General features: G+C 40.9%; 1 protein-coding gene across 1 annotated transcript in view; it reads left to right on the forward strand.

Moving 5' to 3' along the window:
- Positions 1-27,139, forward strand: part of tec (tec protein tyrosine kinase) — a 51,389-nt gene that overhangs the window by 13,749 nt on the left and 10,501 nt on the right. Inside the window, 11 exon segments of the mRNA XM_061710015.1 lie at positions 551-737; positions 6,303-6,410; positions 9,881-9,962; positions 11,083-11,211; positions 15,141-15,184; positions 15,266-15,492; positions 17,024-17,089; positions 19,391-19,445; positions 19,789-19,871; positions 22,859-22,992; positions 24,316-24,390. Coding sequence (XP_061565999.1) covers positions 600-737; positions 6,303-6,410; positions 9,881-9,962; positions 11,083-11,211; positions 15,141-15,184; positions 15,266-15,492; positions 17,024-17,089; positions 19,391-19,445; positions 19,789-19,871; positions 22,859-22,992; positions 24,316-24,390 — 1,141 coding nt within the window. The 5' untranslated portion in view covers positions 551-599.

The raw sequence follows: 27,139 nt of genomic DNA on the forward strand, positions 1-27,139 counted from the left end.
TTGTATCAGCCTTAGAATGAAGACAACACATGCTGCATGTTTTCTATATTAGTTATAACTGGGGGAAGATTTTTTTTTTCATACTGCAGTTCGACAAAAAAGTCGAAATGTTGAGAAAAAAGTCGAAATATCAAGAAAAAAGTCGAAATTTCGAGAAAAAAGTTGAAATGTCGAGAAAAAAGTCAAAATTTCGAGAAAAAAGAGGAAATGTCGAGAAAAAAGTCGAAATTTCAAGATTACTGTTGAAGTACAATCTTGAGATGAAAGTTGAAATGTTGAGAAAAAAGTCGAAATTTCGAGAAAAAACTCTAAATATCGAGATTAAAAAGGAAAGGAAAAAAGAAGAAAAAAGAGAAAAAGGGAAAAAAAAGAAGGAAAAAAGAAAAAAAAGAAAAAAAAAGGAAAAAAAGAAGAAAAAAAGGAAAAAAAAGGTCAAACATTTTTGAAAAAGCTCCAGGAGCCACTAGGGCGGCTAATGCGGCTCTAGAGCCGTGGGTTGCCGACCTGCCCTATACAGATGTAATAATACACGCGTTGTGTTTGTCTCTAGCTCGGGTCCAGGGCTCTGGAGCGGCGACGCCGCTGTAGATGGAGCCAGCATGAGCTCGGAGCTGCTACTGCAGGAGACGCTGATCAAGCGCTCGCAGCAGAAGAAAAGGACGTCGCCGCTCAACTACAAGGAGAGGCTGTTCGTCCTCACCAAGAGCCGGCTCACGTACTACGATGGAAGAGCCGAGGTCATTTCTCTCACCTTATTGTTTATGCTTTTGCTTCCTTCTCAGCCCAATATTGCTTGTTTCATTTCAAATTAATCGTTTGAATTAATATGTCACCGTAAATATGCTTAATTTATGAACATGTCACATAAATTAACAAGCTAGAAGCCAAAGGTTTATATTGTTTCAATGACTAAAAATGTCATTACTGTTTGTGAGACAAATAGTTTGATATTTTGAGACATGAACTTGGTTGATTTCTTAAACGTTACAGGCCTGCAATTTTTTAATCTTTCAAACACTTTTATTTTTATTTTTTTTAATTTATTTATTTGCACAATGACAACAGTAAAGTTTTTATCATACAAGGACAAATAATTTGGGCAGGAGAGGAAAAGAAGCCCAAAGGGCTTATAAAAAATCCTCCCCCTCCCCCTCCCCCTTTTAATTCCACCCATCCATGGATCTTCTTCCGCTTGTCCTTGATCTGCTCGGCCTCGGAGCCGAGGACGCAACAAACCGGCGTATTTCTGGAACCACAAAGGATGGACCAGTGTTTGGACAACTGGACACAAAGACGAGAAACCGTGGCTTTGCAAGAAGCAAAACTTGGCCAAGAAACAATCCTCCCGATGTTCATCCATCGTCGTTCTGAAAACCAAACCTGTCTGACGGCCTATAAATATGGCGAATGTAGGGACAATACGCCATTGTACACACCCACACAGGTGACGTTTTGTTTCGTGGATAACTTCTCCCGACTTGCCTTCCCTCCGCTCAACACGCCTTCAGGCTCGAGGTGGCAAATAACACCCCTCATGTTTATATTGCCAATGCAAGTTAAACATGCATTCATTATCCAGCAGTATTAGCGTGATCCAATCTAAAACTCCTATAGTCTCTCAGGGCCCCAGACTAACTTTTTTCACTAGGAGCACAGTAGCCCCTAACTGAAAATTTTTAGGGGCACAATCAGAAATTTTAGGAGCGCACATCGTTTATCGACACGCTAACCAAATGTTTACATTTCTACTACATTTCAGTGTATTAGTAATACGTATTTCATAATAGATTAATGAATGACCACAATGTGCTGTTTCAAATGCAGTATTACATTTTATTGTGTATTTTTAAAGATGCCGCAACATAAAGTAAACTGACAGCACCATTGCTGTCATTATATATAAAAAAAACATACATTCACATGATAAAAAAAGTGCTTGGTAACAAAGTGCTTAGTAACCTTTCAGCCATGAATGTAACTGTTAAACACAGTAGTACTTAACAAATGTACAAATATTGGGGGTACTGGCCAAAAACATTTCCCTACTTGTGTCTTTACTAAAACCCTGAACTTACACCAGTCGACCAAATTCACTGCCTTCACTCAAATAACTAAGGATCTTACCAAGAAATATTCTTATTTCTAACCTAAAAATGCCATTACACCTGATAAAAGGTTAGGTGTTTTTCCCACATGTTAAAATTTAACTTTCATTTGTGTCAAGCAAATTTTAAGCAGTGTTCAAAATAAAATTATGAGACCTGCTGTATTGGAGCACATTTTCTTTTAGTTAAAACTGTAGCGGGGACAGATGTTTAGAGAAACCTATGTATGTACCGGGTGAAGGCTGATTTATGGTTCCGCGTTACAACAACGCAGAGCTCTGCGTCGATTTAAGGCGGAACCATAAATCAGGCTTTAGAGGGGGGACATATCGGAGAACAACCAGAAGAATATAGAGTGGATTAAAAATAAAAGTTAAGCACTGAGCTACATGTGTCTCCCGTCTGGGCCATTGCAGACTCATGGCCTGAGCATGTTACTAAAACCAAACATACCCGCCGCCTCTTTCTTCTAACTTTATGTGCGCGCCGCGGCGGCAGCAGCGAGTTGTGTCGCATTAAATGTCGTCCGGGCGTAATACCTGCTTTGAGCTGGTGAAATTAAACGAAAAAAATAAATAAATAAATAAATAAATAGATCCCCCAACTCATTCCCTTTCACACTCATTGGCCTGCAAATATGGGGGTTCATTGAGGCACTCCTTCAACGTTTAACGTGTAAAAAAAAAAAAAAAAAAAAAAAAAAAAAACACTGGCAAATTTACTGGTCGCACGTGTGCGAGTGGACATGAAATTCAGTCGCACATACTCAAATTTTGGTCGCAAAATGCATCCATCCATCCATCCATCCATCCATCCATCCATCCATCCATCCATCCATCCATCCATCCATCCATCCATCCATCCATCCATCATCCATCCATCCATCCACCTCCCTAGGGAGAAGGGACTAGGAATGGGTGATATTTTACCCTTCACGATATATCGTCAAAAAAAAATTCCCCACGGTAAGAATTTGTATGGTTCTGTGTTAAATCCACGCACAACGTACAGGAAGGAAGGAAGGAAGGAAGGAAGGAAGGAAGGAAGGAAGGAAGGAAGGAAGGAAGGAAGGAAGGAAGGAAGGAAGGAAGGAAGGAAGGAAGGAAGGAAGGAAGGAAGGAAGGAAGGAAGGAAGGAAGGAAGGAAGGAAATGAGCCTGAAAGAAAGAAAGAAAGAAAGAAAGAAAGAAAGAAAGAAAGAAAGAAAGAAAGAAAGAAAGAAAGAAAGAAAGAAAGAAAGAAAGAAAGAAAGAAAGAAAGAAAGAAAGAAAGAAAGAAAGAAAGAAAGAAAGAAAGAAAGAAAGAAAGAAAGAAAGGACATGCCTGGAACAACTCTCCAGGGAGGAGGGACAGGCTGCAGGTGGCGTTGCACATGCTCAGCAGGCTCATTTATATGCAAATACAGTCATCAAGTAGTTTGCATTGACCGTTTATGGTAGAAAGTGGGCGTGTAGAGGGCGGGATATGAGACAAATTCATCTGCACAACCTTCCAGCTGGACTGTGATTTATAAAGAGAACATTACGTGCAGGTGTGCGTGCACACGGTTTTTATAAATCCGGATTTTTTTGTGCGCACGCCATTTTCGGCTTTTGAGCGCACGTACACTTTTAGTATGAATCTTACGCACTCTTTTATAAATGAGGCCCCTGATCCTTTCAATGTGAAGGAGCAGCGACTCCGAGCTCCTCCCGAGTGAAGGAGCGTGTCGCCTCTAACGGCGCTTTTCCACTAGTACCTACTCAGTCCGACTCGTCACTCCTCCACCCGGTTTGGTTCTTTCCCACTAGGGGTCTAACGTGCCGAGTAGATACTTTTCTGTAACTTCTCCGCCATGGTTCTAAGCGGCTGAGTCGGGCTGTGATGTCATCACACTACAGGCCACTGATTGGTCGGGGGGTTGGAGTCAGACGTCTGAGTCAGGAGGTGACATCAGAGAAAGAGACTCTGACGGATTCTTGTTCATTTTATTCCACCAGCAACGGCAGCAGAAGTCTGTTCCGATCCAACTCTGAGGTGCAGATGTTCATAAACCTGGTGCTGAGGAGAGTATTAAAAAGGGATCTAGAAGGTGATAAGGAACGACCAGATCTACCAGGAGCTCTGTCTCTTCATAGCTGCTCAGCTACCAACGGACTTTTCAGCAGCAGAGACAAACAAACAAAGAAAAAAGCATCGCCGCTTGAAGCTTCTCTCACTCTCATTTTTTAACTTGATATCAAACACAAGCCAAAGATCCAGCAGCACATCTATCATCTCCTCCAGGTTCTACATCTTTAGTGTTGTTGTCTTCTTCCTTTAGATACACAATCAAATACGTCACAGCAGCTTCGCTCCAACCTCCTACTTCTGATCTGGGTATCGAAAATAAACGAGGGCGAGGGAAGTCGGGCTGAGTAGGTACTAGTGTAAAAGCGACATATGAGAGCGTCCAGCCGGCCTGCGGAGGAAACTCATCTCGGCCGCTTGTATCCACGATCTTGTCCTTTCGGTCACTACCCAGAGTTCATGACCATAGGTGAGGGTAGGTACGTAGATTGACCGGTAAATCGAGAGCTTCGCCTTTCGACTCAGCTCCTTCTTCACCACGACGGTCCGGTACATCGACCGTATAACTGCGGCCGCCGCACCGATCCATCTGTCAATCTCACGCTCCATTGTTCCCTCACTCGTGAACAAGACCCCGAGATACTTGAACTCCTCCACCTGAGGCAGGACTTCTCCACCCACCCGGAGAAGGCACGCCACCCTTTCCTGGTCGAGAACCATGGCCTCGGTCTTGGAGGTGCTGATTCTCATCCCTGCCGCGTCGCACTCGGCCTCAAACCGCCCCAGCACATGCTGAAGGTCCCGGTCTGATGAAGCCAACAGGACAACATCATCTGCAAAAAGCAGAGATGAAATCCTGAGGTTCCCAAACCGGATCCCCTCCGCCCCCTGGCTGCAACTAGAAATCCTGTCCATAAAATCATGAACAGGACCGGTGACAAAGGGCAGCCCTGCCGGAGTCCAACATGCACTCTCATAATTATTTATTTTATTTTATTGTTAAAATTCATGACAAAAACAATCTGATAATAGTGGATCCAATCATCAGTAAAATTAAACCTTAAAATATAACCATACCATAATTTATGTAAAGAGAAAAATGAAATAAAATTGGGCAATACTAAGTACCCCCTACTGTTTCAAGGGATTTAAGTAGATACGTTGGAACCAGATGCTGCTAATGATTCCAGGTTTAGAATTAACTCATTCAATCACTCAGTCAATCAAACTTTATTTATAAAGCACTTTTCATACATATATATAGCACAAAGAGCTTTACATGTTTAAAAATTGTACAATTTAAAAAGTTAAACAGGGCCCAAACCCTCCCCACCCCCCCCACATACACACAACAAATAAAAAATAAAATTTTATATATATATATATATATATATATGATATATATTTTATACGAAAAATGCATATATATACAGTATGCCTTAGATTCTTACCAACATGGTATTAACCATTAATATATATGCAAAAAATAAAAAAATAAAAAGGATGAGCACAGAAGTACCAAAGGGACAACTTTAGCCAGGAAGGAACAACATAAGCACTGGGGATATGTTCCGTTATTATTTATGATTGTTCATGACTTATCAAACTCAGTAAATAAGATGATTTTCAAAAATGCAAAAAAAAAAAGTATATTTAAAATTGTATTTGACAGGACAAAAACTTGAAATATCTACAAACCGTTTCAAATTGTCTGCAAACAAATTCAAGTCAATGTAATATTGTTGTTTTTTTTCCTCTTTTAATCAACAGTTTCCATAAGTTTTCTTTCTGGTTCTGGTTTTATATCTGCTCTATATACTTTATTCTACAAGGAGCAGCTTTTCTTGTCAGGACATCTGCCCCAAAGACATTAGTGCAATTGAACCTCACACACTTTCACGGACCAACTTTTACTTTTCATTGAAAAAAATCTTCAATCTCCGGCTGGTGTGAAAGTTGTTCGTGTAGTAACAGAGATGGAAACAATAAGCCGCTAAAATACGCTGCTGAAGGAAATGACGGCTTGCCTCGGGTTTCATATCCAAAAACCTCCAGCGAGCATTCGATTACTACTCGTTTTGACAAACGTCAAATCAAATATGGGCAGGAGGAAGAAAGACGCATGTCTGAGTGTTGTTTCCATCAACAGAAGAAGTTCAAGAAGGGCTCGATCGAGCTGAGCCGCGTCAGATGTGTGGAGATCGTGAAGAGCGGAGGAGGGAGTTTTATCCCCTGCCAGAACAAATACCCCTTTCAGGTACGAACACCAACAACCCTCATCCTGCACTTCTACAGTCATGTTTGTGTGAAACATGTCACGCAGCAGGACTTCCTGAGGTGCTGTGTTCATAACATGAGCTAGAGGGTCTGCATTGACGTCACTTCCCCACGGGACTAGCCCCCTTACTAACACTGAGTGGCAAAACATCAGCAAAAATGGCTACAACTAGTGGAGAAGACGGAATAACAGCCGATTATGGGCTTAAATTAGCGTCAGTTGGACTTGACAGTGACCCATACAGTTTCCCCAAGAACCAGTGGTCCATGGACATTAATATTTGGTACAGTTACCAAGAACCAGTGGTCCATGGACATTAATATTTGGTACAGTTACCCCAAGAACCAGTGGTCCATGGACATTAATATTTGGTACAGTTACCAAGAACCAGTGGTCCATGGACATTAATATTTGGTACAGTTACCCCAAGAACCAGTGGTCCATGGACATTAATATTTGGTACAGTTACCAAGAACCAGTGGTCCATGGACATTAATATTTGGTACAGTCACCAAGAACCAGTGGTCCATGGACTTTAATATTTGGTACAGTTACCAAGAACCAGTGGTCCATGGACATTAATATTTGGTACAGTTACCAAGAACCAGTGGTCCATGGACATTAATATTTGGTACACTTACCCAATGTCATGGTTTGGTTTTTAAAGGACCCAAGTGCAGGAGACAGAGGGAGGCTGGAGACAGGAGTTCTCAAAACAAAAAGGATTTAATCCACAAAAAGGCAAAACAAGGCGCTGCAGAGCAGGATGAACAAAAAACCAGGATCATAAAAAGGGTACGAGGAGACATGGAGGAAGACACAGTATGGACCGACAGGGGACAAAGGAATGACAAGACAAGATATACTGAGGGGATAACGAGACATGAAGAGACACAGGTGCAGACACAATCAGGGCAGATGGGACACAGGCGGGGCAAAACAGAAACTGAAGGCAAACTGGAGGCTGGGGGAATGTCAACCTTGACAGAACCCCCCCCTCAAGGGACAGATCCCAGATGTCCCACTCGGCCTACCACCCAGGGCGGGCGGAGGGGGCCCGGAGGAGGGCCCAGGCCAACACACGGCCAACGTTCCGGGGGCCGTCCTGGGGACCGTGCAGACCCGCAAGAACGCTCGGGGGGACGGCCACGAGGCCGACCAGACCGGCGAGACAGTTCCGGGGGCCGCCCACGAGGCCTAGGCCTGGGTCTTGACGCGGCTTTAGGCGTGGGGCTTGGCGTGGGGCTTGGCGTGGGGCTTGGCGTGGGGCTTGGCGTGGGGCTTGGCGGTCTTGGCGTGGGGCTTGGCGGTCTTGGCAGGCTTGGCAGGCTTGGCGGTCTTGGCGTGGGGCTTGGTGTGGGGCTTGGCAGGCTTGGCGGTCTTGGCGTGGGGCTTGGTGTGGGGCTTGGCAGGCTTGGCGGTCTTGGCGTGGGGCTTGGTGTGGGGCTTGGCAGCCTTGGCGGGCTTGGCGCGGGGCTTGGCGTGGGGCTTGGCGTGGGGCTTGGCGTGGGGCTTGGCGTGGGGCTTGGCGTGGGGCTTGGCGGGCTTGGCGGTCTTGGCGTGGCGGGAACGTGACATGGCTCAGGAACGTGACATGGCTGCGGGGGTGCCCGGGTCCGAGGCGCCGGCTGCGAGGGAGCCCGGGTCCGAGGCGCCGGCTGCGGGGGAGCCCGGGTCCGAGGCGCCAGCTGCGGGGGTACCCGGGTCCTGGGCGCCGGCTGCGGGGGTACCCGGGTCCTGGGCGCCGGCTGCGGGGGTACCCGGGTCCTGGGCGCCGGCTGCGGGGGTACCCGGGTCCGTGGCGCTGGGACATTAATATTTGGTACAGTTACCAAGAACCAGTGGTCCATGGACATTAATATTTGGTACAGTTACCCCAAGAACCAGTGGTCCATGGACATTAATATTTGGTACAGTTACCAAGAACCAGTGGTCCATGGACATTAATATTTGGTACAGTTACCAAGAACCAGTGGTCCATGGACATTAATATTTGGTACAGTTACCAAGAACCAGTGGTCCATGGACATTAATATTTGGTACAGTTACCAAGAACCAGTGGTCCATGGACATTAATATTTGGTACAGTTACCAAGAACCAGTGGTCCATGGACATTAATATTTGGTACAGTTACCAAGAACCAGTGGTCCATGGACATTAATATTTGGTACAGTTACCAAGAACCAGTGGTCCATGGACATTAATATTTGGTACAGTTACCAAGAACCAGTGGTCCATGGACATTAATATTTGGTACAGTTACCAAGAACCAGTGGTCCATGGACATTAATATTTGGTACAGTTACCAAGAACCAGTGGTCCATGGACTTTAATATTTGGTACAGTTACCAAGAACCAGTGGTCCATGGACATTAATATTTGGTACAGTTACCAAGAACCAGTGGTCCATGGACATTAATATTTGGTACAGTTACCCAAAGAACCAGTGGTCCATGGACATTAATATTTGGTACAGTTACCCCAAGAACCAGTGGTCCATGGACATTAATATTTGGTACAGTTACCAAGAACCAGTGGTCCATGGACATTAATATTTGGTACAGTTACCCCAAGAACCAGTGGTCCATGGACATTAATATTTGGTACAGTTACCAAGAACCAGTGGTCCATGGACATTAATATTTGGTACAGTTACCCAAAGAACCAGTGGTCCATGGACATTAATATTTGGTACAGTTACCCAAAGAACCAGTGGTCCATGGACATTAATATTTGGTACAGTTACCCCAAGAACCAGTGGTCCATGGACATTAATATTTGGTACAGTCACCAAGAACCAGTGGTCCATGGACATTAATATTTGGTACAGTTACCAAGAACCAGTGGTCCATGGACATTAATATTTGGTACAGTTACCAAGAACCAGTGGTCCATGGACATTAATATTTGGTACAGTTACCAAGAACCAGTTGTCCATGGACATTAATATTTGGTACAGTTACCAAGAACCAGTGGTCCATGGACATTAATATTTGGTACAGTTTCCAAGAACCAGTGGTCCATGGACATTAATATTTGGACACCAATCCAGTTTCCTGATATTTATATTAACTTAATTTCTACGCCGGGGGAAATACACGAAGCAAAGCTTGAAGGCTTACAAAAGTCTTGTTTTTTCAAATCTCCACTTTGAGTTTCTGAAATAATCGTTTTTGGTGACTTTGAGCTTCGTTTTGGTGTAAATGAACGGCCAAATCGCATGAAAACACGACCGTTTTTGCTACGTGGGAATGGGGCCTCAGTCTTTCTGCCACTCGCATTAGTTTGTTTTTTTCATTAATGCAGATTGTACTAAGCTTTCCTCTTTTTTTTTTTTTTTCCAGAAACATGCTTTTTGTGTAAAGAGACGAGCGTAGATCTCCACTTTAATGACTTTTATGTATTTTATCACTTCAGATACTGCCACCGTGTCTGTGTTTGTGTTCAGGTGGTGTACGACACCAACACCCTCTACGTCTTCTCCCCGGATCAGTCCAGCAGGAGCGTTTGGGTCCAGAGCCTGAAAGAGGGTCAGTTTTGTCAGCTCTCACGCTTTTATCTGAGTTTTATCTCAGCGACACACACAACAGCCCAGGCTGGTTTTCACACGTGGTCGACGGCCCACGCTGTTTCCACTTCTCTGATCAGTCAGGTGCACCTCATGTCCCGCTTTCTCTACGTGCTGCTCAATCTCTACACTTTAACCGTCACATGACAGGAGATGCTCGAGCAAAACCCTCCCCATCCCCCTCCACCAAACTAAAACAAAGGGATTTGAACATAAGTATGATAAAACTGCAGCTCTGCAACGGAAATGTAGCATTTCACTTCATTTAATGTATACTTTGTAACAAAGGGATAATACACATAGGCATGTACTTATGGACATGTGTACAGGACTTTCTCAGAAAATTAGAATATTGTGATAAAGTTCTTTATTTTCTGTAATGCAATTAATAAAACTAAAATGTGATACATTCTGGATTCATTACAAATCAACTGAAATATTGCAAGCCTTTTATTATTTTAATATTGCTGATTATGGTTTACAGTTTAAGATTAAGATTCCCAGAATATTTTAATTTTTTGAGATAGGATATTTGAGTTTTTCTTAATTTTTGGTGAATATATATATATATATATATATATATATATATATATATATATATATATATATATATATATATATTCATTTTATTTTATATATATATATATATATATATATATATATATATATATATATATATATATTCATTTTATTTTATATATATATATATATATATATATATATATATATATATATATATATATATATATATATATATATATTCATTTTATTTTATATATATATATATATATATACCAAATATTATATATATTTTTTTGTATTACACTGACGATTTACACCTGTACTTTGGGTTATTTGTGTTGTGGAAATTGAAAGTACCAATAAACTAAACTAAACTAAACTAAAAACTACTTATGCACTTCACTAAAGGGGCGGAGTGTAAAATTTGCTGCACGTCAGTTAAAACTGAACATTTTCCCAAATACCCCTGGCAGCAGACCGCGTGCTTGACGATACAATCTTGTTGTTTGTTTGTGTGTGTGTTTGTTTGTGTGTGTGTTTGCATGTGTGTGGTCTCTCAGAGATCAGAGACAACCCCGGGGTCTTGCTGAAGTTCCACCCCCGGTTCTGGCAGGACGGGGCGTGGCTCTGCTGTCGCCAGGCAGACAAACAGGCGCTGGGCTGCGAGGGCTACAACCTGTTCGGAGACGGTAAGAGAACTTCCCGTCCTGCACACCTCAGCAGTTTGGATATGAAGGATATTTCTCCAAGAACGTAGCAGAGGAGTAACCCTAACCCTAACCCTAACCCTAACCTCTCAGTCATGTTTTAACCCTTGTGCTGTCTTCGGGTCAAGGAAGGAGGAAGGGAAGAAGGAAGGAAAAGAAGGAAAGAAGGGAGAAAAGAAGGAAGGAAGGGAGAAAAGAAGGAAGGAAGGAAAGGAGAAAAGAAGGAAGGGAGGGAAAAAAGAAGGAAGGAAGGGAGGAAGGAAGAGAGGAAGGGAAAAAAGAAGGAAGGGAGAAAAGAAGGAAGGAAGGAAGGAAGAAAAAAAGGAAGGAAGGAAGTAAGGAAGGAAGGAAGGAAGGAATGAAGGAAGGGAGAAAATAAGGAAGGAAGGGAGGAAGGGAAAAAAGAAGGAAGGAAGGAAACAAGGAAGGAAGGGAGAAAAGAAGGGAGGGAGGGAAAAAATAAGGAAGGAAGGAAGGAAGGAAGGAAGGAAGGAAGGAAGGAAGGAAGGAAGGAAGGAAGGAAGGGAGAAAAGAAGGAAGGAAGGAAGGGAAAAAAGAAGGAAGGAAGGAAGGAAAGAAGGAAGGAAGGAAGGAAGGAAGGAAAGGAGAAAAGAAGGAAGGGAGGGAAAAAGAAGGAAGGAAGGAAGAAAAAAGGAAGGAAGGAAGGAAGGAAGGAAGGAAGGAAGGAAGGAAGGAAGGAAGGAAGGAAGGAAGGAAGGAAGGAAGGAAGGGAGAAAAGAAGGAAGGAAGCGAGAAAAGAAGGAAGGGAGGAAGGAAACAAGGAAGGAAGGAAGAAAAGAAGGGAGGGAGGGAAAAAAGAAGGAAGGAAGGAAGGATGGAAGGAAGGAAGGGAGGAAGGAAGGAAGGACTGGAGAAAAGAATGAAGGAAGGAAGGAAGGAAGGAAGGAAGGAAGGAAGGAGGGAAGGAAGGAAGGAAGGAAGGAAGGAAGGAAGGAAGGAAGGAAGGAAGGAAGGAAGGAAGGAAGGAAGGAAGGAAGGAAGGAAGGAAGGAAGGAAGGAAGGAAGGAAGGAAGGAAGGAAGGAAGGGAGAAAAGGAGGAAGGGAAAAAAGAAGGAAGGAAGGGAGAAAAGGAGGAAGGGAAAAAAGAAAGAAGGAAGGAAGGAAGGAAGGGAGAAAAGAAGGAAGGGAGGAAGGGAAGGAAGGAAGGAAGGAAGGAAGGAAGGAAGGAAGGAAGGAAGGAAGGAAGGAAGGAAGGAAGGAAGGAAGGAAGGAAGGAAGGAAGGAAGGGAGAAAAGAAGGTAGGAGGGGAGAAAAGAAGGAAAGAAGGGAGTAAAGAAGGAACAGGAGAATTAGGTCATTTTGACCCAAAGACAGTACAAGGGTTAAGAACCTGTGGAAGTGAGTGAGTGTGGTTTGCGTTTCTTTGCAAAGACATTGCGCTTGTATTTCCCACAATGCAGCACAGTTACTGTGTGTAAACCCCAGTGTTGTGCATGAACGAGTTCAAATTATCGCTTTCATTGAACACGTTCATTTCTGTGAGAACGTTGAACTGAACGCAACATATTTGCAAATTCAGAACTTGAACTTGTTCATTCTGCAGATCACGAACTGGAATTTGAACTGTTCAGATTATGGGAGTTTCAGCTTCAATGTTTAGATTGTTGTTTGGTCGGAACTTGCTCTGGTGTGATTTTGGCAACAGCTGTGGGATTACAGGGAATTCTACACGCATCAAGTACTTTGCCTTTCAAATCAGGTGGCAAAGTTAGTTTTAACAGCTGTTTCCGCTAGCCATTTTTGTTTATTTTTTTAAATCTCTTACTATTATTTTTAGTTCTCTTTTGGCTCCAAGTTTTGTAGACAACATTTTTTTTTCTTTTAAAACCCACTCCTCTTCACTATTCTCTTGGCTATTGTCCTCAGATCTTGGATTGTTGTAAAATCCAGTCGTCACCAGAAGTGTCATCGTCACTTGATTCTTTAATCTGTTTCACCGGATAAAGGTTTTTGATTTGATCATTTAACTGGTTATCTAATTTCATTTTTGTCTGTGTTGTGTTTTTAAATTCTTCTAGTTGAGCCATCAGCTTTTTTATTTTGATCAGTAAGCGAAGCTATTTGGTATTTCGCATTATGGCGTCTACTTTCATCCCTCCAAAGTCTGAGGGAGTTGAAGTGCTTTAGTTATTTTAACCATATTTAATACTAACTAAGTAACAAATAAAACTATCGGTACCGTAATTATCGTACATGTACTTAATAGGACCAATCAACTCTGACTCTGACTCTCTACTGAAAAAACTTTCCATTTTTCTTTCTGTAAGATCCCTCCCAGAAAAACCTCCAATTACACTTACTTTTACCCACAAATCACTTGCTAATTCTTCCAATCATCAGTCTACTTGAGCGTACAAATCATTCCTGTTGATGTAAGGAGAGCGAGTTAGGTCCTTACTAAAATGAAATATATCTCCAAGTATTTGTGAGCAAATCATCCCCACTTATTAAAACCAGTTATTCTACATATATGTCTATTTCCCACAAATATCTCAGTGTTCCAACACTTCTTATGGACCTCAAGTCCTGCATATGCTATAAGTCCCACTGGACTATAATCTTGGTACCCAGACCAACTTGGCACTCTGGCCATTTCTCTCTTTAATGTTACCCGAGATATTAAACCTTTTTTAGAAGAGCAAGTCAAATTCTAAGGCAGGAGGAGCAAAGCATTCTCACAACACAATCAAATTCAAGTGTTATGAAATTGCCAGCATTCCTAAACATCTCTACAATAACCTTCTTAATAACCCCTGCTCACAACCACACAGCGGACTTACCTTAAATTTTGGGATGACGTCAACCTTTCTCTGGTACTCCAGTTCACAGACTTTCGAAACAGCCCAGCAACTATAATTTGGGATTTTGTAAATGGACCCCTTACCGCTGAATAATTTGGATAGAAGTCACTGGTGTGTCTTTGGTCTGGAAAAAGGAGTTTCCATCGAAGGTCTATTGTCATCCGGGTCACAGCCCCAAATTGTTGAAGAATAATATAAAATCCAGTTGAGAAGTCCGCAGTGATGTAGTGAGTTTTATTCAGTAAGCCAGCGGTGAGCAGGACCAGCACAGATCGTGTCTGAGTTGGTGTGCCGACCCAGAGTGGTTTGACAACAGGGCTTTTATACAAAAAGTTCAAAGCACAGACGGTAAGAATCAACAAACCATAGGTGAAAGACAAGAAGCAATTAAAAGCTATTTACAGTCAGATGTGATCGTTCAGTTGGAACTACCCCATAGTCAGTCAGGAACTCCATCATATGGCATTTCAAGTGTTCGTCTCTGCAGGGGTAGGAAGCTGGAACTTGCGTGACAATGTGTCTCAACACATGCAAAATGTGTGATATTTCTTTAAAAGAGCCATGGTGTTGCTTATTGGTCATGAATATTTTTCATTGTGTAAAATCTTGAACAAAGTCACGTCAATCAAACTTGTCACTGCTTAGTTTGTTGATGATGATGGAGTCTGAGGAGCATTGGGAGGTCAGGACGTCCCACCGGAGCTACCATTTGATTTTGATTTATTTTATTTTTGTACATGTAAAAAGACAACAATCAAAAGATAAGAAAAAGAAATACAAATAATTATATATATATTCATATAAATATACTCATTTACACCATACTATCTCTATATTCACCCAATAGTGTTATATCAGGCCCCTAAAAGTGCTAAACCCCTTCCTCTTTGTACCTCGTGAAAATCCTGTTTTTATATTTATTTTTAAAGTGGTTAATGTTTGGACATTGTTTTAATTCTGAATCCATTCTGTCCCATAGTTTAACTCCACTGACTGATATAGAAAATCTTTTCATTGTTGTTCGTGTTCTGCAAGTCCTAAAATAAAACGATTCTGCTCAACTGAACGTTTCTGTTCCTCTTCCTCTAGTGTCAAGAAAACCTTTACCCCCGATTCCTGGAGAGGAAAACAAAGTGAGTATCTGCCGACATCAGATTTATGGGTGACCCGGTGTCGCCCTCACACCCACAACCCACCGGCGCTTCCTCCTGCAGCGTCGGCCCGCCCCGCCCGTCCCAGACCCGCCCGTCCCAGACCCCGAGGACTGTGACGAGGAAGACGAGGATGAGGACGATGAAGACGAGGAGGAGGCGGTTGTGGTGGAGGCTCTGTACGACTTCCCGGGAATGGAGCCACACGACCTGAGTCTGGTCCAGGGAGGAGAGTACGTCATCCTGGACAAGTGCGACGTCAACTGGTACAAGGCGCGCGACAAGGACGGGTGAGTTAGGGAGAACGAAATATCAGAAGAAGAGTCGCCGGGCCGGAAGGAAGGAAGGAAGGAAGGAAGGAAGGAAGGAAGGAAGGAAGGAAGGAAGGAAGGAAGGAAGGAAGGAAGGTAGGGAGAAAAGAAGGAAGGGAGGAAGGAAGGAAGGAAGGCATAAAAGAAGGATGGAAGGTAGGAAGGAAAGAAGGAAGAGAGAAAGGAAGGAAGGAAGGAAGGAAGGAGAGAGCAGGAGGAAGGAAGGAAGGAAGGAAGGAAGGTTTGGAAGGTAGGAAGGAAAGAAGGAAGGAAGGATGGAAGGAAGGATGGAAGGGAAGAGGAAGGGAAGAAGGAAGGATAGAGCAGGAGGGAGGAAGGAAGGAAGGAAGGTTTGGAAGGTAGGAAGGAAAGAAGGAAGGATGGAAGGAAGGATGGAAGGAATGGAGAAAAGAAGGATGGAATTAAGGAAGGAAGGGAGAAAAGAAGGAAGGAAGGAAGGAAGGAAGGAAGAAGGGAAGAAGGAAGGAGAGAGCAGGAGGGAGGAAGGAAGGAAGGAAGGAAAGAAGGGAAGAAGGAAGGACAGAGCAGGAGGAAGGAAGGAAGGAAGGAAGGAAGGAGAGAGCAGGAGGAAGGAAGGAAGGAAGGAAGGAAGGAAGGAAGGAAGGAAGGAAGGAAGGAAGGAAAGAGAGAGCAGGAGGAAGGAAGGAAGGAAGGAAGGAAGGAAGGAAGGAAAGAGAGAGCAGGAGGAAGGAAGGAAGGAAGGAAGGGAAGAGGAAGGGAAGAAGGAAGGATAGAGCAGGAGGGAGGAAGGAAGGAAGGAAGGAAGGAAGGAAGGAAGGAAGGAAGGAAGGAAAGAGGAAGGGAAGAAGGAAGGATAGAGCAGGAGGGAGGAAGGAAGGAAGGAAGGAAGGAAGAAGGAGAAAAAAGTCGAAATGTCAAGATTAATGTTGAAGTACAATCTTGAGGAAAAAAGTCGAAATGTTGAGAAAAAATCAAAATGTTGAGAAAAAAGTAAAACATTTGACACCACTACCCTCACGGGAAAGCGCAAAATTTAGGGGTAGAGATGAAAACTAGGGATAGGGGGGGATTGGGACAGGGCCCTTGTCATTGAGTGGACCACGCCAGAGAAATGCCAAAGCTCTGGTCCAAACTGGTCCATGTGAGAGGAAATGATCTGAACCAAACCAGAAAATTTAAGAACTCCAGAACCTTCAGAAGACTGTGTATAAGTGAACGTCCAAAAACCTCAATGAACAGCAGCAATGTTGGAAAGATGAATGGACCAGAACTTCTCACAACACTGATTAAGTCGGAAAGGACACAACATTTTCACTGCTCTAAGATCCACCTCGAGCAGATGTTTTTAAATAATAAACAACATGAGATTCAAACTCTGAGATGATGGTTGTAAGTTCTAGACTAGAGTTCAGGATCAGAGTTGTGGATATCTCCATCTGTGATGTGTGAATATCAGTTGCTTTTGACGTCTTTGTCTGTGTCCTCGTGTGGTTTCTGTGTCTTATGGTCTCCGGTTTGTGTCTGGCAGCGAGGAAGGCTACATCCCCAGTAACTACGTGACGGAGAAGAAGTCGGGAAACCTGGTGCAGTACCTGTAAGTGGTTAACCATGTTGGCTCGGTCCAAATGTCTGGACTCCTGTCACTGGTTGTTAATGTTTAAAACCCGGTAGTTGGGATGGTTCCTATGGAGGTAGATTTGTGTCTAAATTAACAACAATCAAAAAATATATTTTCAATTAAAAAAAAAAATTCACTTCAATCAATAAAAATGATTTCAATCAAAGAAAAAAAGTGTTTGAATGCAAAAGATTATTTGAGACAGAAATGCATTTGAACACTGTTTTTCTTGAAAAATATTTTCAATCCAAAAAAAGGTGTTCAAATGCAATTTTTTGGGTCTCAAATATTTTTTTGCATTCACACACTTTTTTTTCTTTGATTGAAAAAGTTTTTTTTTTATTGAAGTGATTTTTTCTCATTTAAAATATTTTTTTCCTTTTTGAAGCAACTTCTTGTTTGATTAAATGATAAAGACACAAATGACCTACCCATAATATGGCCCAAACACAAAAAAACCTTCACTTCAATCAAAGAAAATATTTCCAATCAAAGAAAAACAGTGTTCAAATGCTTTTTTTTTTGTCTCAAATATTCATTTGCATTCAAACACTTTTTTCTTTGATTGATATAATTTCTATTGATTGAAGTGATTTTTATTTTAATTGAAAATATATTTTTTGATTGAAGTAATCTTTTTTTTGATTGAATAATTAAGACACAAATCTAGCTCCATAGGTTCCCAGTATGTGGTCCAATCTAACCACCAGATTAAGTTACTGAGTCCATAAATCCAGTTCATTTCTGCTGGAAACTAGACGGGTCCGGATTGTTGACAGATCTTTTTACAAAGACTGAAAACGTCTGTCCTGCAAACGGTGAATAAAATCAGAAATGTTTTTTGATTGCGATGTTTTTTTTAAACCGATGGTACAAGATACATTTATGAGTACGGAAGAGTATTAGGGCCATGCAGGAGAAAAATAAAAAGAATATTTTAGAGGAGGAAGATTTTTTTTTTCATTATGCACTTCGAGAAAAAAGTTGAAATGTCGAGATTAATGTCGAAGTACAATTTCGAGAAAAAAGTTAAAATGTATTTCAACTTTATTCTCGAAATTCCGATTTTATTCACGAAATTTCGACTTTATACATGAAATTGTATTTCAACATTAATCTCGACATTTTGACTTTTTTCTCGAAGTGCATAATGAAATAAAAATCTTGCCCTCTCCAATATTTTTTCAGTGCCAATATTTTTTTGTGGCCAGATATTAATGTACCAGGACCACTGGTTCTTGGTAACTGTACCAAATATTAATGTCCATGGACCACTGGTTCTTGGTAACTGTACCAAATATTAATGTCCATGGACCACTGTTTCTTGGTAACTGTACCAAATATTAAAGTCCATGGTCCACTGGTTCTTGGTAACTGTACCAAATATTAATGTCCATGGACCACTGTTTCTTGGTAACTGTACCAAATATGAATGTCCATGGACCACTGGTTCTTGGTAACTGTACCAAATATTAATGTCCATGGACCACTGGTTCTTGGTAACTGTACCAAATATTAATGTCCATGGACCACTGGTTCTTGGTAACTGTACGGGTCACTGTCAAGTCCAACTGACGCTAATTTAAGACGTCATTGCAGACCCTCTATTCTTACCACATCTGACCAGAACCTTCACTATCAAACCCTGGTTTCGGACGTGAATATTATTAAACGGGCCGGACCGCCCCCCATGCGATCATAAGTGGTACTGCTAATAAAAAAAATGAACGTGCATTCATGTTTTACAATACAATACAATACAATACAACTTTATTTATAAAGCACTTTAAAAACACCAACATGGTCCAAAGTGCTGGACAGGCAAATAAAAGACAACACACCATAAGGCACAGGGCACATAAATAAAACAATCATGATAAGTTAAGTCAATAAAAAGGATAAAATAGAAGATAAAAGAATAAAATACTAAAAAGGATAAAATAAACTCAACTGTCTTGCTAGGTGTTAAAAGCCAAGGAGAAAAGGTGGGTTTTAAGAAGAGATTTAAAAACAGAAAGAGAGGAGGCCTGTTTTATTTGCTGAGGCAGGTTGTTCCAAAGTTTTGGAGCTGCAACAGCGAAGGCGCGGTCCCCTCTGAGCTTTCTATTAGTTTTAGGCTCTCTCAAATGCATGGTGCATTTAGTCAAATGCACCATGACATCAGCCGTGTGTATCGTTCTGGTTAATTTAGGGATTTGTCTGTGATAGCCTGTTTGTGCCAGTTTGTACACACGGCCGTTAAATTTTACTCAAGAAATGTTTTTCCTCTTTCTTTAGCTGGTACAGTAAACAGGTGAACAGGAACAAGGCGGAGGAGCTGCTCAGGAAGGAGGTTTGTCTCGCTTCCCTTTGTCTTTCTTCACTTCTTCTGCTGGGGTCTCTTTGGCCCATCTGTTGCTTCTCAAGGCCCTCCAAGGTGTTCTCTAATCTCTTAATTCACTACGATGAAGGGCCACGTCCTACTCATACATAAATCTGCTGCTATAGTTACCACAGATGTGAAATTTACTTGTTTGTAATGTGTTTATTTCTGCTGTAAAGTTGCACTTTTTTTGATGAGACTGACTCCCTCCAGTGGTCACGTGATGAACTGCAGCTTTTCTTATTTCCGTACCGACTTCAACCCAGAAGCCTAAAGTTGCTTTTGTCTGTTTTGTCTCTGTCGCCCTCTGCAGGACAAAGAAGGCGCCTTCATCGTCAGAGACTCCAGCACCCCGGGGACCTACACCGTGTCTCTGTACGCCAAGTCTGTCGGAGGGTAAGAATGTTCCACCGCTTCTTTTCAAACCGACTCAGGGCAGAAGTTCAGCATGACTCAGGCCCCGCTTCCACGTAGCAGAAACGGTGGTGTTTTCATGCGTTTTAGCCGTTCGTTTACACAAAAACAAAGCTCAAAGTCACCAAAAACTATCATTTCTGAAAATTCCGGCCAAAGTGGAGATTTTCAAAAACTCAGTTTTCACGTTTGCTTGTAAACAGAGAGAAATGGACATTTAGGCTTCAGAACGTCACATTATGAGACAGAAACGTCACCAGTGTCATGAGTGACACCTGTGTTTACAATCTGTTTGGCCACCGTCAATATTTTCTTGTATTTTACTTGTTTTATATTCTAAAGTCACACTTAAAAGTAACTCCACTTCTCTGTCACTCCAAACCAAAGACTCTGGTTCATCTTGGAAGTAACTGGAAGTTACTCGTGTCATTTGTTGGTGTTTTTTTCCAGGATTCTGATTGGCTAGCATGACTTTATCTTCTCAAAATTTCGAGAAAAAAGTCGAAATGTCGAGAAAAAAGTTGAAATTTTGAGAAAAAAGTTGAGAAAAAAGTTGAAATTTTGAGAAGAGTCGGAATTTTGAGGAAAAAGTCGAAATGTCGAGAAGAAAGTCGAAATTTTGAGAAAAAAGTTGAAATTTTGAGAAAAGAGTCGAAATGTCAAGAAGAAAGTAAAAAAAGTCGAGAAAAAAGTCGACATTTTGAGAAAAGAATTGGAATTTTGAGAAAAAAGTCAACATTTTTGAGAAAAAAGTCGAGAAAAAAGTCGAAATTTTGGTTGGCTAGCTTCTCGTTACACTGCCCCCTGCAGGTTTGGCTGCTCATAGCACCTTAACAGCTATTTATGCGGGTTCGTGTAAATGAAGAGATTTTTCAAAACTTAGAGGGGGAAATATCCGTTTTTGTAAATACCCGGCTATGTGGAAACGTAGCCTGAAATTGCTTTGAACTCATTTTGGAGAAAATTCCCAGTTCTTTCTTGGAGTTCAGCTTCGTCAGACTGGACTCTGTCGGGGTCAGGTCTTCCCATTCCCCGTTCCCACCAAACCATCAGAGCTGGTTCTGGGCCAGTGCTGGTGCTGGTTCACAACTCATTCAACTTGAGAACCAGTGGAGAACCGGTTTGTTTTTTCATAGCTCGGTGTATCTGCTCTAATACCCCTTTTACACCAAGCTGGTTCCAGGGCTGGTGCTAGTGCTGGTGCTAGAGCCGGTTCGCGGTTGGTTCTAAGTAAGAACAGTTTGCTTTTACACAGCTGGTGCTGCCCAGGAGCTGGCCAGAGAGCCACGTCATCACGTCACCACGCCCCCTCGTTTTCATCCCCACCCTGATCAGGAAGCTGAGAGCCAAAAGCTGTTTTAATTTCAGCTGTAGCGCTGTTAATATGGCACTTTATTAAGTTTTAATATTTTTTCCAGGTAAAGTAACCCTTTAAGATCCCCAACCTGGGCTCAGTTTATCCAAATAACGCCTGTTAAGAAATTTGACTCGAAAGCCAGCAGCCCCGGGGGACAGCAGCTCCTCTCCTCTCCTCGGGAGCTCCGCCGTAGGCTCTGCGTTGGTGTAACGCGGCGGAACCAGAACGGCGGGCTGGGAGGCGTCCCCGCGGGCTGGGAATTTTTATGAAATAAATGGATGGAGCTGCGCTGCATCGGCGGGCTCCGCAGCCTCGCGTCCAAGCGTCCCGGGGCTGGAACGCTCCCCCGCGGGCTCGGACGCGAGGCTGCGCCGCTGCATCGGCGGCACGGAGCCCGCAGACGTTACTGTTGATGGATTGTACCGTAGACCACTGCTGCTTCTGTTTTACATCCATTATTAAATAAATGGATGTAATAATAAAAGAGTCTACTAACTTAACCACCGTCTTCAACGCTACGTTGTTTAAAAACGGCGCTCTTCCGGGTTTACTCTGCTCTGGTTGTTCAGTAACACCGTCCCCAGCCCCGCCCCCAGCCCCCAGCCCCCAGCCCCCAGCGTAACTGGTTCTTTGAGCTGGCCCAGCAGCTCAAAGGGGCTGGCGTAGCACCCGTTTTGAGAGCCAGGAGCCAGTGCTTAGGCTGTGTAAAACCAAAGAACTGGTGCTAAGTCTGGCTCTAGCCCAGAACCAGCCCTGGAACCAGCTTGGTGTAAAAGGGGTATAACAGGACTTGGTCCACGTAGCTCCTCCCTGGACACATCTCTAAAAGACAGGTTGTCTCCTCCTCCTCCCATGATGCTTTGCTGCATCCAGATTAATTCTCATTTGAAAATGTCTCCATCTCCCAGTCTTGCTGTTGCCGTTGGTCTTAATAACTCCTCCCCCTCCACTTACGTAAGTGGTTCTTTCCTCTAGACCAGGGGTCGGCAACCCGCGGCTCTAGAGCCATTTAGTGGCTCCTGGAGCTTTTTCAAAAATGTTTCACCTTTTTTTTTTTCTTCTTTTTTTTCCCTTTTTTTATTCCTTTCTTTTTTTCTTCTCTTTTTCTTTTTCTCTTTTTTCTCTTTGTTTCCTTTTTTCTCTTTTTTTTTCTTTTCCTTTTTTCTTCTTTTTTTTCTTTTTTATCTTCCTTTTTCCTTTTTTATTTTTTTCTTCTTTTTTTCCTTTTTTTCTTTTTTTTCTTCCCTTTTCCTTTCCTTTTTAATCATGACATTTCGACTTTTCTCTCAACATTTCAACTTTTTTCTCAACATTTCAACTTTTTTCTCGACATTTTGAATTTTCATAATAAAAGTGCATAATAAAAAACAAATCTCCCCCCAGTTCTAACTAATATAGCTACATGCAGCATGTTTTGCCTTCATTCTAAGGCTGATACAAGACTTTTCATTTTCTGCGGCTCAAGACATATTTGTGTGTTTGTATTTGTGTTTTTCTTTCCTTCCTTCCTTCTTTCCTCCTTTCTTTCTTTCCTTCCTTCCTTCTTTTCTCCCTAATACGAGCTACAAGAGAGGAAAAAGCACTAGTTGACTGGTGTCTGTTGTGTTCACAGCGAGGGCGTTGCAGCAATAAAACATTACCACATCAAGGAGAGCCACGGCCCGCCCAGACAGTTCTACCTGGCTGAGAAATACCTGTTCAACTCCATCCCCGAGCTGATCGAGTACCACAAACACAACGCAGCAGGTAAACGCTCGTTTAAACGCTTTCACGGATACTTGAACCCGTGCAGGTTGTTTTAAAGTCACAAGAAAAAAACCTTTATTTGGAAAATTTGACATTTGTATTCTGTGATTTAAAATGTTCTGTTTCTAACCAAAGACTCCACTGTTAGCAACTGGAATAGAAATAAATGATATGGACAAAGGCACATGTTTAACCTTTAGTCCAGGGCTCGGTAACCCGCGGCTCTTTAGCGCCGCCCTGGTGGCTCCTGGAGCTTTTTCAAAAATGTTTGCCCTTTTTTTCCTTTTTTTCTTTTTTTATCCCTTTTTCTCTTTTTTTCTCTTTTTTTTTTTTCCTTTTTTCTCTTTTTTTCTTTACTTTTTTCTTCTTTTTTCTCTTTTTTCTTCCTTTTTCATTTCCTTCTTAATCTCGACATTTCAACTTTTTTCTCAAAATTTCGACATGTGGCTCTTTAGCGCCGCCCTAGTGGCTCCTGGAGCTTTTTCAAAAATGTTTGCCCTTTTTTTCCTTTTTTCTTTTTTTATCCCTTTTTCTCTTTTTTTCTCTTTTTTTTTCCTTTTTTCTCTTTTTTTCTTTACTTTTTTCTTCTTTTTTCTCTTTTTTCTTCCTTTTTCATTTCCTTTTTAATCTCGACATTTCAACTTTTTTCTCAAAATTTCGACATGTGGCTCTTTAGCGCCGCCCTAGTGGCTCCTGGAGCTTTTTCAAAAATGTTTCACCTTTTTTTTTTTTCTTTTTTTTCTTTTTTTTTTTCTTCTCTTTTTCTTTTTCCTTATTTTCTCTTTTTTCCTTTTTTCTCTTTTTTTTCTTTTTCTTTTTTCTTCTTTTTTATCCTCTTTTTTTCTACTTTTTTTTTCTCTTTTTCTTCTTTTCTTTTTCCTTTTTTCTCTTTTTTTCTTCTTTTTTTCTTTTCTTTTTTTCCTTTTTTCTCTTTTTTTCTCCCTTTTTCAGTTCCTTTTTAATCTCGACATTTTGACTTTTTTCTCTGATTTTTGACTTTTTTTCTCGACATTTCGACTTTATTTTCGAAGTGCATAATAAAAAAAAATCTTCCCCCAGTTATAACTAATATAGAAACATGCAGCATGTGTTGCCTTCATTCTAAGGCTGATACAAGACATTTCATTTTTTGCGGCTCCAGACATATTTGTTTTTTTTGTGTTTTTGGTCCAATATGGCTCTAAAACATTTTGGGTTGCCGACCCCTGGTCTAGTGGGAAAGCTCCTAAAGTGTTTGGTATCTGATTTGAAAGGAAAGCTTTGGGGTGAAGACGCGTACTAAGCCCACCTCCCTATTATTTCTGTAATGTCTCTCTGCGTCAGGTCTCGTGGCCAGGCTGAGGTATCCTGTGGGAGAACAGGACAAGTTTGCTCCCTCCACTGCTGGATTCAGTTACGGTGAGTCCCAACAGAGGTTTCTCTTTCCTTTAGCTAAACTCTCCGTCTGACCGTTGAACTCTGTTCCTGTGTGTGTGTGTAATGTAGCTGATGTTGTTTACCAGAACACTAATGAATCACATCTTCAAACCCTAAGTCATTTACAACAGTCTCTGTAGAACCAAACTCCCCACTGCTCCATGTATCATTAAACTGGTTTAATCAGCTCAAGAAGACAACACTGGCTCCAACTAGGGCTGGGCGGTACGGACTAAAACATTTATCACCATCATTTCTGGCATTTATCCCAATAACGATAAAAAAAATACCAATACACAAACGTCATCAATGGGAATTTATCCTTTCTTTCTTTCTTCCTTTTAGGCTCATTTCTTTCTTTCTTTCTTTCTTTCTTTCTTTCTTTCTTTCTTTCTTTCTTTCTTTCTTTCTTTCTTTTAGGCTCATTTCTTTCTTTCTTTCTTTCTTTCTTTCTTTCTTTCTTTCTTTCTTTCTTTCTTTCTTTCTTCTTTCTTTCTTTTTCTTTATTTTAGGCTCATTTCTTTCTTTCTTTCTTTCTTTCTTTCTTTCTTTCTTTCTTTCTTTCTTTCTTTTTCTTTATTTTAGGCTCATTTCTTTCTTTCTTTCTTTCTTTCTTTCTTTCTTTCTTTCTTTCTTTTAGGCTCATTTCTTTCTTTCTTTCTTTCTTTCTTTCTTTTAGGCTCATTTCTTTCTTTCTTTCTTTCTTTCTTTCTTTCTTTCTTTCTTTCTTTCTTTCTTTTCTTTCTTTCTTTCTTTCTTTCTTTCTTAGGCTCATTTCTTTCTTTCTTTCTTTTCTTTCTTTCTTTTCTTTCTTTCTTTCTTTCTTTCTTTCTTCTTTTAGGCTCATTTCTTTCTTTCTTTCTTCTTTCTTCCTTCCTTCCTTCCTTTCTTTCTTTCTTTCTTTCTTTCTTTCTTTCTTTCTTTCTTTCTTTCTTTCTTTCTTCTTTCTTTTAGGCTCATTTCTTTCTTTCTTTCTTTCTTTCTTTCTTTCTTTCTTTCTTTCTTTCAGGCTCATTCCTTCCTTTCTTTCCTTTCTTCCTTCCTTCTTTAACGCACACATACGTGGATTTAACGCAGAACCATAAATCAGCTTTACACCATTTATCCCGATAACGATAAAAAAAATACCAATACAAAAACTTTCTCTTCTTCTTTCTTTCTTTCTTTCTTTCTTTCTTTCTTTCTTTCTTTCTTTCTTTCTTTCTTTCTTTCTTTCTTTCTTTCTTTCTTTCTTACTTTCTTCTTCTTTCTTTCTTTCTTTCTTCTCTTTCTTTCTTTCTTTTCTTTCTTTCTTTCTTTCTTTCTTTCTTCTTTCTCTTTCTTTCTTTCTTTCTTTCAGGATCATATCTTTCTTTCTTTCCTGCTCATTTCCTTCTTCCTTCCTTCCTTCCTTCCTTCCTTCCTTCCTTCCTTCCTTCCTTCCTTCCTTCCTTCCTTCCTTCCTTCCTTCCTTCACGTACGTTGTGCGTGGATTTTCGTTCCTTTGACATTTAAAGAAATTGGCAGACGGGCTTTTAAGTTCAAAGTGCCATCAGATTGGAACAACTTACTCATTAATATAAGAAAACTCAATTCATTACACCTCTTTAAAAACTCACTATTCTCCAATCTCAATAACCATGTAATTGCCTCTAGACCAGGGGTCGGCAACCCGCGGCTGCAGAGCCGCATGCGGCTCCAATGTTTGAAAATGGAAATAGATGGGGGAGGGAAATATATTTTTGGTTTTAATATGGTTTCTGTAGGAGGACAAACACAAACATTCTGAATGTTTTCCAATGCTGTAAAAATGTGTAGAATAAATATTACATTTCAACATTTCCGTTAACGAAGATTTGTACGGAAGAATATCAGGGCCATGCATGAGAAGAAATATTTGAGAGGGGAAGATTTTTCGTTATTGTGCACTTTGAGAAAAAAGTCGAGATAAATGTTGAAATACAATTTCGAGAAAAAGTCAAACTGTTGAGAAAAAAGTTGAAATGTAGAGGAAAAAGTTGAAATTTCGATAAAAAAAGTCGAAATTTCGAGATTAATGTTGAAATACAATTTCGAGAAAAAGTCCAAATGTTGAGAAAAAAGTCAAACTTTTGTGAATAAAGTTGAAATGTTGAGAAAAAAGGCGAGATGTCGACTTTATTCTTGAAATTGTATTTCAACATTAACTTCGTCATTTCGACTTTTTTCTCGATATTTCGACCTTTTTCTCGACATATATCTCTCGCTTATACAAGACTTTTAATTTTTTTGCGGCTCCAGACATATTTTTTTTTTTGTCTTTTTGGTCCAATATGGCTCTTTCAACATTTTGGGTTGCCGACTCCTGGTCTAGTGGTATTACATTCTCATTTTATTTTATGTATTTATTTCAACACATAATCTATCTATTTTTTCATATATTGTGTAATAATGTATAATTGTATAATAATGATGACAATGACTAGTATTAATATTGTTGTTCTTGTTATTACTGTGTTATATGCAGCGTTTACTTGTGCTCTCCGGGTGTGGTAGGTCTTGGTGTGTGAGATCCTTATGTATTATGTGTTTTGTACTGTGTTGCATGTTTTACCGTATTGGCCCGAATATAAGACGACCCTGATTGTAAGACGACCCCCTCTTTTTCAAGACTCAAGTTTGAAAAAAGACTTTTTTAACAGCAAATTAAATTTTTATACAGAAAATAATTACAGTACATCTGAAACAAATGATTATAACAATATATTTGAGA

The sequence above is a fragment of the Cololabis saira genome, chromosome 20 (genome assembly GCF_033807715.1).
Source record: "Cololabis saira isolate AMF1-May2022 chromosome 20, fColSai1.1, whole genome shotgun sequence".
Classification (NCBI taxonomy): domain Eukaryota; kingdom Metazoa; phylum Chordata; class Actinopteri; order Beloniformes; family Belonidae; genus Cololabis; species Cololabis saira.